The sequence below is a fragment of the Medicago sativa genome, chromosome 7 (assembly GCF_051527215.1).
Source record: "Medicago sativa cultivar Bolivia chromosome 7, Bolivia_mono, whole genome shotgun sequence".
Taxonomy (NCBI): Eukaryota; Viridiplantae; Streptophyta; class Magnoliopsida; order Fabales; family Fabaceae; genus Medicago; species Medicago sativa.
Window position 1 is genome coordinate 89,944,057 of NC_140755.1, and position 12,263 is coordinate 89,956,319.

A 12,263-nucleotide genomic window follows, 5' to 3' on the forward strand; every position below is an offset into this window, starting at 1 on the left:
CAAGACATATTGGATGTCAGCAAAGTAACAGTAAAAATTCATAGATCGCTCTAAATTTTTATTTTTTACTACGATTTTCTTTTTACAGTGTTTTAAACATGTCTGCAAACAAAATTGTGGCCAGATATTTCAAGATGATGGCAATGGCTCTATTGTTGGCAATAGTGCCAAAGATTGAGGCCCCGTTTGTTTTGGATTTTTTTAAAAAAAAATATATTTTTTTCTTTTGAAAAATTCACTATTAAGTGTTTGTTTAGGATTTTTAGAAAAATCATTTTATCAAAAAAAACTATTTTGACCCTAAAATAAAAAGCTATTAGGATTAGTTTTTCTCAAAATCTATTTTTTTCAACAACAAGGAGGTAGCACATGTGCATGTTAAAACTCATTTTTTTTAAAAAAAAAAAAGATTTTTATGGGTAGTAGACAAACAAAAGTAATTTCAGATTTTTTTTAAATCTCTAAATTCTTTTAACACGATTTTTTTTTTAAGTTAAAACAAACGCACCCTGGAAGTGAAGTTAGGCCTACTATACCAATAAATCAACGCCCATTTTGTGCATCTTAGTTTGCACTAGTAAACTATACATGTGGAAGGTTATCCTTCACACCGGCGGACCACCTGTCCTCTCTCCCCTTAGAGCGGGCATGGGCACGGTCACAGACACGGATATAAACACAGACGTCGCCAGACCACGGAGGAAGAAAATTGTTGTCGATAAGTTAGGGAAGTGGACAACCAATGTGTTTGTGAACTGCTTGTTCGTTTGCCACCATTCTTTGTTAGGCCTTTCCATCTCTACACACTCACCATTGGTGAAGACTGCGAGATCACTTACTAATGGGTGGTCCAATATGATTCTCAAACTTGCATTAATTATGATGCAGGCTCTACAGTTATTAATCATTATTATCTTGTGTGTGTGTTTGTTTGGTTTTTTTTTCAAGGTTTTACATGTTAATGTTATGGTATGTCGCAAAAAAACAAAAGGGTTTGTAGTTATTGTTTGTGGTTCCTATAGTATATTTAGCTTGTGCTACTGTTTAGTCCCATACATACACACAGCCATTAGTAGAGGTTGTAAGCAATGCCTCCATATAACTAGATTTATTTATTCATCAATTTAAGTTTGATATGAGTTGAATAATTATGTACTGATATTAGCTAATTGATTTTAAAATAATTCCATATCTTTCACGTCGTTTTCAGAAGAGGACCTCGTGAGTTGGAAGACCAATTTGTGTGAGTAAATTGTTTAAGCGGGAAGATATATTTTTCATTATGCCTTAGGTCCCTTTACTCCATTCATTAGCTTTTAAGTGTAGCGAACAATGCTTTTCATATTGTCATGAGAATTGATAAATCACCAGTAGCAATTTTGCACCATCAGTGTCTTCAATATTTTTTTACAAAAATCTCGTTTTAGTATAAATCAAATTAATTCCTAAAATTGTTATTTTAATCATACAGTAAGGCAAACTCAATATTCATGACCATATAATTTTACTGCATCTTTTAAACATGGTAATAAATAGTAATGATTACAAGAACGCGCGGCAAATTAAACAATTTGCTACAATCTACAAAATTGTCATCCCTGAACTTTGGGATATCTACAGAAACCTCAAATTCTTGAATGAAGCATAATGAAACCTTTCAAACTTCATATTTCTTTCATCTAACATACTGATGGCCTTCCTTTTCTTGGATATCTTGGTATCTTGAAATCCACTATGTTCATTCAACTGAGCAGCAGTTCGAGCCCGCTTTTCCTCCAAAGTCTCGTTCGCTCTCTCTATCACCTGAAAATAATAAGGACCACTGTTTCTCAACTATTTGCAATCTAATTTGAAAGTATGTACACCACCCAAAACAAGTCGAAGTGTAGAGGATTCCATAAACAGAATTTCCCAAATCCATCACTGAGATTCACTTACCAGATGTCTGCCATACAAGTGGGTACTTGAGAGTGCTGTAAGTGCATTTTGTGCCTCCTGCTGAGTAACATACTTCACAAAAGCAAATCCTCTATGATTTCCAAACTTCATTGGTAATCTTAAACTTTTAATCTGCACGGTTTTTAAGTCATCAAACATGAGTGAAAGGAAAACTATTAAATACTTGTAGTATACAGCTAAATGTTCATATTTTGGCTGAGAGAGTGAATATTTGCTAGCAATTGTACTAAAATTATCATTTTTAATTATCACCTGGCCAAACGGGCTAAATAATTGTCTCAGATCCTTCTTTGTTGCCTCAAAAGCAACATTTTTAACATGCAACTTGGTTGAACTCTTATCTTTCTCAACTTTCTTCTGTACTTTACCATCATTCTTGACATGACAGAGTTGTAGAATAAGAGCATGACCGTCCAACACAGTCCCCTATACCCAAACAAAAAATATTATTAAAAAAAGCCTTTGTAAAATAACCATAACTATAATTAGGATTTCAATCAAATACATATAGCATGCATCTTTTGATTCAAATGTGTAATTACCTGTAAATCATTGCAAACACTTGTAGCAGTCTCTGTGGAGTCAAACTCAACAAATCCAAATCCCATACAAACATTTTTCCCATTTTCCAAATGCTTCTTCACCTATTTTAAAAAGCAGTGAAACAAAAAAAAAAAAAATAGCCAAGTCATCTAAAGTAAAATGAATCACCTAGCACTTAAATCCATTTACCTTTACACTCAAAATCCGCCTCTCCTTCATGTGTTCACTGAAATGTTCCCTCAAACCCTCATCTGTTGTCTTGAAATTTAGGTTCTTGACAAACAGGGACCGAGCCTGAAGCATGACAGATTAATCAAATGATAGAAGAGCAATAATTATGGATTATTTAGCAATGGTTAATGCACAAAATTTCAAAATAAATATTGACTGAATTGCATAGTAATCTGTGGAAAACAAAAATAGAGTGGTGACAAACAATTTCCCTAAAGGCAAGGACAAAGAATCAACAGTCAAGGGGATAAACGTCCTTCAAAATTGACAATCAATACAGAAAATGATATTGGACTTCAAAGTTCTGTTCTTATTGACATAGAAATTATTGAACGAACAACAAAGAGATGACTACAGGCCTTCAAGAAAAGTTTAAAATGTTTAGGGGTAAAAAAACTCAAGTTACAAATATATATATATATATATATATATATATCAACCAGGAAAGAAAATTTCAGTTTTAATACTTATCACGGCTTAATACCAATATTTCCAATGTCTATCATTTTTTCGTATTTTAAGCATATAAAGGACTATATCAGGTAACAAAAAGTAACTTAATTGCCCAGGAGGTCCTTGAACTATGTGAGGATTTTTAAATAGCCCCTGAGCTAACAAAATAATTGGGTCCTTGAAATGTCTACAATTTGTGTTGAAGTCCTTGAAATTAAAAACTACCCGAGTCCATGAACTTTTAAATAATTCATAATTAGATTCTTGAACTTTTGAATAACTTTTAAAAATACCTGAATTCAGAGACCTGATTAAAAATTTAGGGATCCAATTAAAATTGTTAGTTTAAGGACCTAACAATAAAATTATTCAGAAGTTCAGAGACCGGATTTAAAATATTTTTAGTTGAGGAATCTATATTAAAATTTGGAGTTCAGCGATCTATGGAATAATTCAACCTAAAAAGTAAAAGGAATTTATCATTGTTTTATTGTCACTTTTATTGCATATACAACTTGGCCTATGCATTTATATTTTATTTTTATCCATTGACCTCGTATTTCTCTCTTTTCTATTTTCCATCAATTCTTGCAATAGACTAATGCATCAAAACAAACAATACCAAACACAACTAGAGCAAAAGAATGGTAAAAATAGGCCAAACCTCTATTCTGTCTGGATCAATATCAGCATCTGATATTCTTTCCACGTCTTTCTCTAATATCACCCGCTTGACATCCTTTTCACCAATTCCAATATTCACCTCATCATTTATAGATGTTGATTTTGGGGTAAGAATATCGGAAGGAGCCCACTCCAAGTATAACGGAGCATATCTACAATGAATAGAGCACAAATCAAGTCAATAACCTTCAATAAATAAAATATGGGATCCCTATTGTTAGCTTAGTGGAGGGGGGTTGTGCTGTTTTGCCCAAGATTATTCTACCAGCTGAAGAGAGAATGGGGGGATGAAATTGTGGTTGTGCAACATCTCAAAGTGTCAATCCTTCCCAACTAACAAAATCCAAGCTTTAGTCCAATCACTACAGCAATAAGATTTAAACTACGAAGTTATGGGCATAGTTCTGGATTATTGTACACTCTAACGCCACCCCCCGCACACTTCCCTTTTGGGTGTAAGACACATATTTTTGACAAAACTATTCTTTCAATTTTATCCTTTCCCTTTTTCAAATAACACAGGAGAGCCAGAGCACATTAACTTTTGCACAATTCAGACCAGCATCATACTTGTTGCAATTTGCAAGGAAAATGTTCTCTCTTTCTTTCTTATGAAGATCGACTCGTATTCAACAGAGGAAGAAACAATAAATTCATTCAGTGAGGATAACATAAATGCCTGATTGTCTACTCATAGAAGCTAATAAAATATTGCTTATCACTTAACAATGCTGCATGGAACTAGTGACCAAAAGAAACAAAAGATCTTACCTGTAACGCTTGTAAGCTAAACCTCTAAAAGCAGCTTTAGCTTCTGCCGGTTCGAGAAAAATAACCTGAAATATCATCTCCAAATAATTCAAAGCTTGAACAAGAATTTAGTGTTTACCTATTCATTAAACAATGAACAAATAACAATAAAAGAAATAACTTTTAAAATGCCTCACTGCTGAAGACAAGCTCCACCAATCAATTAAAACAAATATGCAACAAAATGCCTATAAGTATATTAAAGTTCCCTTAATACATACATTAAAAAGTGTTAGGATCCATTGAAACCAAGTGTCGATCAAAAGGCTTATACCAAATCTCATCCATTCAATTTGATTGATCCAATGAATCATATATTCCATCTATTAAAAATAAAAATAAAACTCTTAAGTGAGGCATGCGTGCAATTTCTTTTTTTTTTTTTCTCCCCGAAACGATATACTGATTGAACTAATGCACACTGTTCAGCACTGCTCAGAGTTGCAGAAGCCAACGTTGGGGTTATATCACTTCTCCCGTAATGATCAGGCTTTAGATTTTGATTTTAGATAGCATATGGTATTAGAGTTCATTCTTGTCAGTTTGTGGTTTGTTGAACCTTCAATCATCAATATGAAATTATACAATTTGGGTGCAAATTTGTGGCCATAAAAATATATCTCGATCATGTCAATTTCAGTAATCCTCCAATGCTAAGTGCTCTTGTTTTAGAATTCGGAATTAATTTTTTCATGTGGCATCATAATAATATCTATAAATTTCAATTGAAGCTTCAAAAGATCGATGTCAAGCATGGTACAAATCTGTAAGTCTAGATATTAGTGAGGCACACTGATGAATAAGGTTTCTATGATAGTAGAAATGAGCATGAAGACGGAATCACACGCGTGCCTCAATTAGTTTTTTTATTTATTTCACAGATGGAATATTACGAGCCATTTGATACATTATATTTAACAGTTGAGATTTGGAGTACATTACGCTTGGGAATGGATTGTCTCCCGTGTTTTTTCTCTACAGTTTTCTCCATTGAAAAATCTAAGCCCTTCATTTATTTTAATTGTAGATTAATGGACAGGATTAATAATTCATAAATGGCTTGTCGTTTTGGCCTTTCCTCTGTTTAATCCATCAGTTCGTTTTGGCTGGTATGTATCCAGTTTTCCCCCTTTTCCTCAAACAAACTTTTGGCTGGTATGTATCCAGTTTTCCCCCTTTTCCTCAAACAAACTCATCGCAATCCGATTCTGATCTCCATTCCTAAGATTTGCAACTCCATGATACTCCACGCCGGCGCCGATAGAAACCGTGATTCACGACGGGAGACAAATGATTCACGACGGGAGAGAAACTGCGGTTGAAGTAGCGGCGACCCCTGTCTAGTTCCAAATGAAACGTGTAGGTAACTGCGGCGGTGGAGCAGTGCGGCAACGCCTGTTGATGTAAATTGCTTGGAAACAATGACAATTGCTTGGAATTATATCAATTGCTTGGAAACTACATGACAGATGCTTGGATTGTATCTTATGTCTGACCAAAGGGGAGCTGCGATTCAGTTGATTATATTTGAACTATAGATCATTTTTTGTTGTTATTGTTGTTGAAGAAGATGAAGCTGCTGTGATGTTTTACGTGAAAAGAGAGGGAGATGAAATCAATTGATCCTATCCATTGATCTACCATTAAAATAAATGAAGGGCTTAGATTTTTCACTGGAGAAAACTGAAGAGAAAAAACACAGGAGACAATCCATTCTTATTACGCTTAGTCTTAAGCCTTACACCTAGTGTCAACGGATCCTAACTCTAAAAAAAATCCATAATACAGTACAGTACATTACCATCATGTACAGCACATGGTGCAGATGAGAATATGTAGAACCAGAAGGACCATAATATTTATTATTATTATTAAACAAACAAATATAAATAATACACTAATGGTGTGGTAATATAGTTTTTAAAATGTAAAAGAATAAGCTTCAAGCAAAAGATTGTAATTTGTTTTTTCTTTAGGATATTAGGACACAAGACTGTTCCTCAACCACATATTATGGAAGAAGAAATACTGTCGAAAGTTGAATTAAGACATAATTCATAGTAGTCAATTGCGGATAGCGGCGCGTAGCGGCCGACCCCAAAAATGCTATAGTGGGATAGCGCTGCGCTATGACCGCTATTTGATAACTTTTTTGACACATTACGTAAATAATACTATAAATTATAAACAATCATATTTCTAATATAAAATTAAATATAACATTCAAATCTCATGAAACATTCATAAATCATACAAAACACCCAAACACCCAAATCTTATGAAAGCTTTTACTCATGAATCATTCATAAATCATATTCATAAATCTTATGAAAGCTTTCAAGTCTCCAACATAATATCAAAAGTCTTAATCAAAATTCAACATAGTAGTCAATCTCAGGTAGCGGTGCGTAGAGGCCGACCTCAAAAGTAGGATAGCGGGTTAGCGTATAGCGGTATGACAAAAAGCAGTCACCGATATTTGATTATTTTTTGAACAAATTACATGAATAATGGTATAAAGTATAAACAAGCTTACATATTTCTAAAAAAAACTTATATTTAATATAAAATTATATAACACTCAAATCTGATGAGAGATTCATAAATCAAAACACCAAAAAACAAAAGATAGAGGAACAAATAAAAAAATCATAAAACAAAAGAAAACATAGGAAGAAAAATAGAACAAAGAAACCGTACAACAGAGTCAATTTGGTTTTAAAAATCCCCAAAATGCCCTAAAATCAATTTAGAAATTTGGAAATCATACAAAATGTTTTAAAGATAGTGTCAATTTGAAAATTTTCAACTAAAATCAAATAGCGGCTGAAGCGGCCGCTATCTCATTCCGCACCGCTACAATGATTAACGTAGCGGTTCGTCGCCGCTACGCTACGCGCGGCCGCTATTGGCCGCTATTGAGTACTATGAGAAATAAAGCTTTATTAGAAATTATAACAAAACTAGGCTATACGATAGGATAATAAGCTATCAAATGTACCCACGGCCACCCCCCAAAATAAAAAATACATAAGACACATCATGAACATAAGGAGAGGGAAAAATACCAGGGCCAATGTTTTTGTCGAGGGGAGAATTATTTTATCCAAACTACCAAATATCCCAAACATCTTTGCAAGTTCATTTTCCGTAGCACCATATGGCAAATTTTTTGCTAAAAGTACATGGTTACTTCTTTTCACGCCATCAACTTTACCATTCACAAGCTCCTCCAGAGACTCCACATTCACTCCAGCTTTTCTAAATGCATTTTTTGTTTCAAAAATCACCTGAGTTTGTGCCAGAGATTGACGTGAAGCAAGATCATCAGCTTCTGGATCCAGAAAATCACTTTTACTAACACCATATTTCCGAGCAGCGTTTTCTGCAATCTATTAACATCAACACATGATTAAAATATACTTAATACACACACACACACACAAGCAACCTGCTGGCGACACATCATCACCAAAAACATTTTAGGAAGTATAATCAATAAGGCTGATGTTAATTCCATCACTAAAAAACAACATATTTGCACCACCAATAAAAGGTAATATTATAATGCCAAGGAAAAATGAAATTATGACTGCATTGGAAAATGGAAACATGCCACATGTTGTGACATTCTATAGAAAATATGAAGATAAAACAAGCATTATTCAGAACATGAATGAACTATTGAAAAATTGGCTACTCAAAAAGGATGAAATAATAGAAGCATAGATTTCAATTTCATCATAAACATACTGTATCAGGGCGCATGAACAGACTATTCCATGCTCTGGTATCTCCTTTAGCTTCAGCTGCTTTCCTTTCTTCCTCTCTTCGTTGTTTGAGAGTTTTAGAGCCTTGGTCCTTGTTCCTACAACATGTAAACCATAAAATGACAATACATGATAATGCAAATATACAATTTAACACTGTTAGCGATATTATGTAAAAGAGACAAGTATACTATTTTAGCTAGTTACAAAATATTATGTAAACTATTTTAGCTAGTTACACAAACTATAATATTATAGTATTGTATTTAAATAATACCAACACAAACTATAATACTATACTATTATGTAAACTATTTAAAAGAGACAAGTATAATAGTATTGTATTTAAATAATACCAACACAAACTATAATATTATACTATTATAATGTAAACTATATTATGCAAATATTATGTAAGAGAGCCTTACTCGCTTGGTATAGCTGGCATAACACGCAATAATCTCCCCTGGAAGATTGAATTGTCCGACTCTTCTAGCGCCCTGATAAACATTTATCTTACAATTGTATAAATTACCATGATATGTTGACAAGCACCAGCTTAAGTTTTGAAACAGTATAAGTGTTGCGAAACATAGCAGCTATATGAAGTCTAGTGATGTTGTAGCTACAGATTCAATTGACGTGGAATTATGCAATTCAAACCTACTTCGATTCATTGCAGAAAACATTTCCAATAAATTCCAAGAGGTTCTTAGAATGTTTTAGAACTTTTCGATAACTCAAACCAATATAGTAATCCTATCATTTTCCAGGATCCGCCTCCTCTAAAATGATCAACTCACTTTAGAGTGTAAAGTGAATAATCAACCGTTAATTAAAAAATCAAAGGTAGATATTGTAGGGAACATTATAACAAATCATGAGTTTGTTAAAATAACAACCCTTGATTTTCTCGCTTTACACTTCACTCGCTTTAGAGGATCCAAATCCCGTTTTACAGGACAAGGCCCAAGTGGAAAAACCGTCTTCTGATCATTTAAATACAAAATATACTATTTTAGCTAGTTACAAGTATTATTTAAAAGAAACAAGAACACAAACAAGACACTCTTGGAATTCCCTCCTTAGCAACAGAAGTACAGAAGAGACAACAAGTGAAATCCAACCCATCACATGTCTGCCAATACACCCTTAAATAGACAATGGATTAACATTAAAAGACTGAGAAGAATCCTTGCAGACATGAACAATTCACAAAAGCCAAATACAAGACAAAAGAAGCATAGGTGACACAACATCATAAAGTCTTTTGCTCTTCAATTCTCCCAGATCCTCTAAAGCTGATCAATTGAAATTGTTTCAAATTGAAAAGACACTCCCTAAATTAACCATAACTACTAAATAAGTAACTCTGCGTGAATGTGGATAAGGCTGTGGGGAAGTTTTTGACAAGGACTTGGGTATTATGGAACGGGGTGCCTATATCTTCCATCAAGTAGTATGGGATGCTCAGTGGAGTGTTTAAGTGGTTTGGTTCCCTCTTGATAGCTAGCTTTTAAGGGAAGGTTTGCCAAGTGCTTGGAATGGACAAAAGATTATTTATGCCTACATCTGCAACCTGAAGATTCTTTAAAAAAATGACTAAATGCTTCAAAAGCATTCCCTGACAAATTTTACAGCTGAACCATGAACAAAAAGAAAGATTCACAATATAACAATTTACAGCTGAACCATGAACAAAAAGAAAGATTCACAATATAACAATAGTTGGTGTAAATTAAGGTGAGACAACAATTTATATTCATCTAGTTGTTACCTGGCTGCAAATTCTGGAACTGAAAAATGAATATAAGCTATTCCTTTGGATCGCTTTGTTTCCTTATCAACAACAACTAAATGAACCTGTGAGACACTGCCAAACTGATTGAAATGCTCTTCCAGTTCCTCCTCACTGCAACCGAATAACAATAAAATTATAAAACCAACTAGAAATATAAAAAATGTTAAGGTCAATTGAAATTAACTTGCAGAAGACATTCATTCTTGTAGAAAAACAATAACGAGAAAAGTAGGCAAAATAATATGAAACATGCATCCATAAGATAATTTGATAAATTACGTGGTCGAATATGGCAGATTACAGACAAACAGTCGACACGGCTCAGAAACTCCTTTCTTATCTTCTGGATTTGATAATTGCCTCTCTTCCTCAGTTGAATTCACTTGAGACTTATCATTGGCTACATCCTTTCCAGCAGTATTTTCTTGTTCTAGATCTAACTCTAGAGCACCACTTCTTGGGGTTCTTTCAAAAGGGTTATTGCCACGATTTTCTTTATGTTCAGTAGCATGACTATGTTTATCATTGTCATCGTCATCAGAAGACGCTGAATCACTGTTGTCATCGCTATTGTCATCATCACTGCTTTCAGAATCAGACCACTCCGTTGTCACTTTACTCTTGAAATAATCCATATCAGAGATTACTCCATTATGCTTAAGCTCACGTTTCTTATCGGATTTAGGGTTATTTGGTAATTCATCTACTTGTGAGTCGCTTAGGATAGGATGGTTTGCAACTGATGAACTTTTGGTCTCCCTATTCAATGTTGCTTGGTTGCTACCATCATTGGATGCAACTGAAGTATCATTTGCCCACAGCTTAGACGTTGCTCGAGGTTGCATGACCTGAAGAAATTCTCGAAGCTTCGGGTCATCAATGTCCATATAATTGTCTTCATGTCCTTTAGTTCTAGCACGATTGTTGACATCTGGGGTGATCACTTTATTGTCTTTTTTTCTTGAATGTCGACTCAATGGACGAGGAAGATTTGCATCACCAAGTTTTTGAGCCACCTGCTTGGTAGATGAAAACATGGTCAAGCATTTTTAATGGCTCTCAGTTTCAGTAATATGATAAATAATATAATAGTGTGAAAGAAGTTAAGAAAGAATAATGGTATAAACAACCGACCTCACAAGTAATTGCTTGTGTGTCAAGGTAAGATTTATTAAAATATTTAATCGCTGCCTGAGCTTCCTGGTCCGTACGAAATCCGATAAAAGCAAATTGGCGACTTTTCCCGTTTCTGAGTTAAGCAGTAAACAACACAAAGAAGTTAAAATTCTAAACAAGTGTCCATGAGGATTGGAATAAAGATTTTATGACTTAAGGAAAGAAACAATAGTTTGTACGCATAAGCTTGACATCAGTTATTTCTCCTTTCCTAGAAAATTCTTGTTTTAGTCGATCCTCCGCAACATATTTAGGGAGATTCTTCACACATATCCTCGACCTGGAAACAAAACCACAACCAAATCATTTCGCATATTTTGGTTTGATTCAGAGTGTTTTCGTTATATTAAGACAGAATGTGACATTTGCACTTACATGGCACCTTAATAGTAGACAAAGCTGGCAATGGATGCGTCTGTGACAAATTAAACACTCAATTATTATACAATACAGATTTATTATAAATAATTTCCATTGATATAAATATCCTTTTCTAACATTAATCATATAGCTATAGTGATATATGTTGATTGAACTATTTCCTTTTATTTATCATTGAAAAGAACAACACCAGAATTTAAAAATTTATAACATAAGCGCTTATTCATATAAGTGCTTTTGAACAGTTTCGATTCCAAACACAACAAAATAAGAAGAACTTACCTCTTCGGTGCAGCTATGAAATTCGCGTGGCTAGGGATGTTTGAGGAAGACGATCAAGGAAGGGCGTTTGCTCAGCGTATATTTTTGAATGATTTTTTCAAACATATTTCTCCACTAAAATTTCTAATTTTTTTAAAATAGAATGAATCAAATATAAATTTATATTAAACATT

At 33.8% G+C, this 12,263-nt stretch overlaps 1 protein-coding gene across 1 annotated transcript; it reads right to left on the reverse strand.

The window, feature by feature from the left end:
• Nucleotides 1–1,471: 1,471 nt before the first annotated feature.
• LOC146910038 (multiple RNA-binding domain-containing protein 1-like) lies at nt 1,472–12,234 on the reverse strand. Its single transcript, XM_085725261.1, has 16 exons — nt 12,091–12,234; nt 11,803–11,842; nt 11,600–11,707; nt 11,386–11,500; nt 10,531–11,267; nt 10,228–10,362; nt 8,879–8,950; nt 8,434–8,548; nt 7,749–8,072; nt 4,642–4,706; nt 3,851–4,022; nt 2,692–2,796; nt 2,502–2,603; nt 2,212–2,385; nt 1,939–2,070; nt 1,472–1,803 (listed from the first exon to the last, which is right to left on the reverse strand). Coding segments are annotated over exons 2-16 (2,547 nt in total). The 5' UTR covers nt 11,805–11,842; nt 12,091–12,234; the 3' UTR covers nt 1,472–1,614.
• Nucleotides 12,235–12,263: the final 29 nt, after the last annotated feature.

Excerpts from the sequence above, each read along its gene's own strand:
- LOC146910038 (XM_085725261.1), bottom strand. Across the intron at positions 8,549-8,878 it reads ATGCCAGCTATACCAAGCGA|GAACAAGGACCAAGGCTCTA; the intron begins GTAAGGCTCTCT and ends TACATGTTGTAG. Across the intron at positions 4,023-4,641 it reads TTAGCTTACAAGCGTTACAG|ATATGCTCCGTTATACTTGG; the intron begins GTAAGATCTTTT and ends TATTCATTGTAG.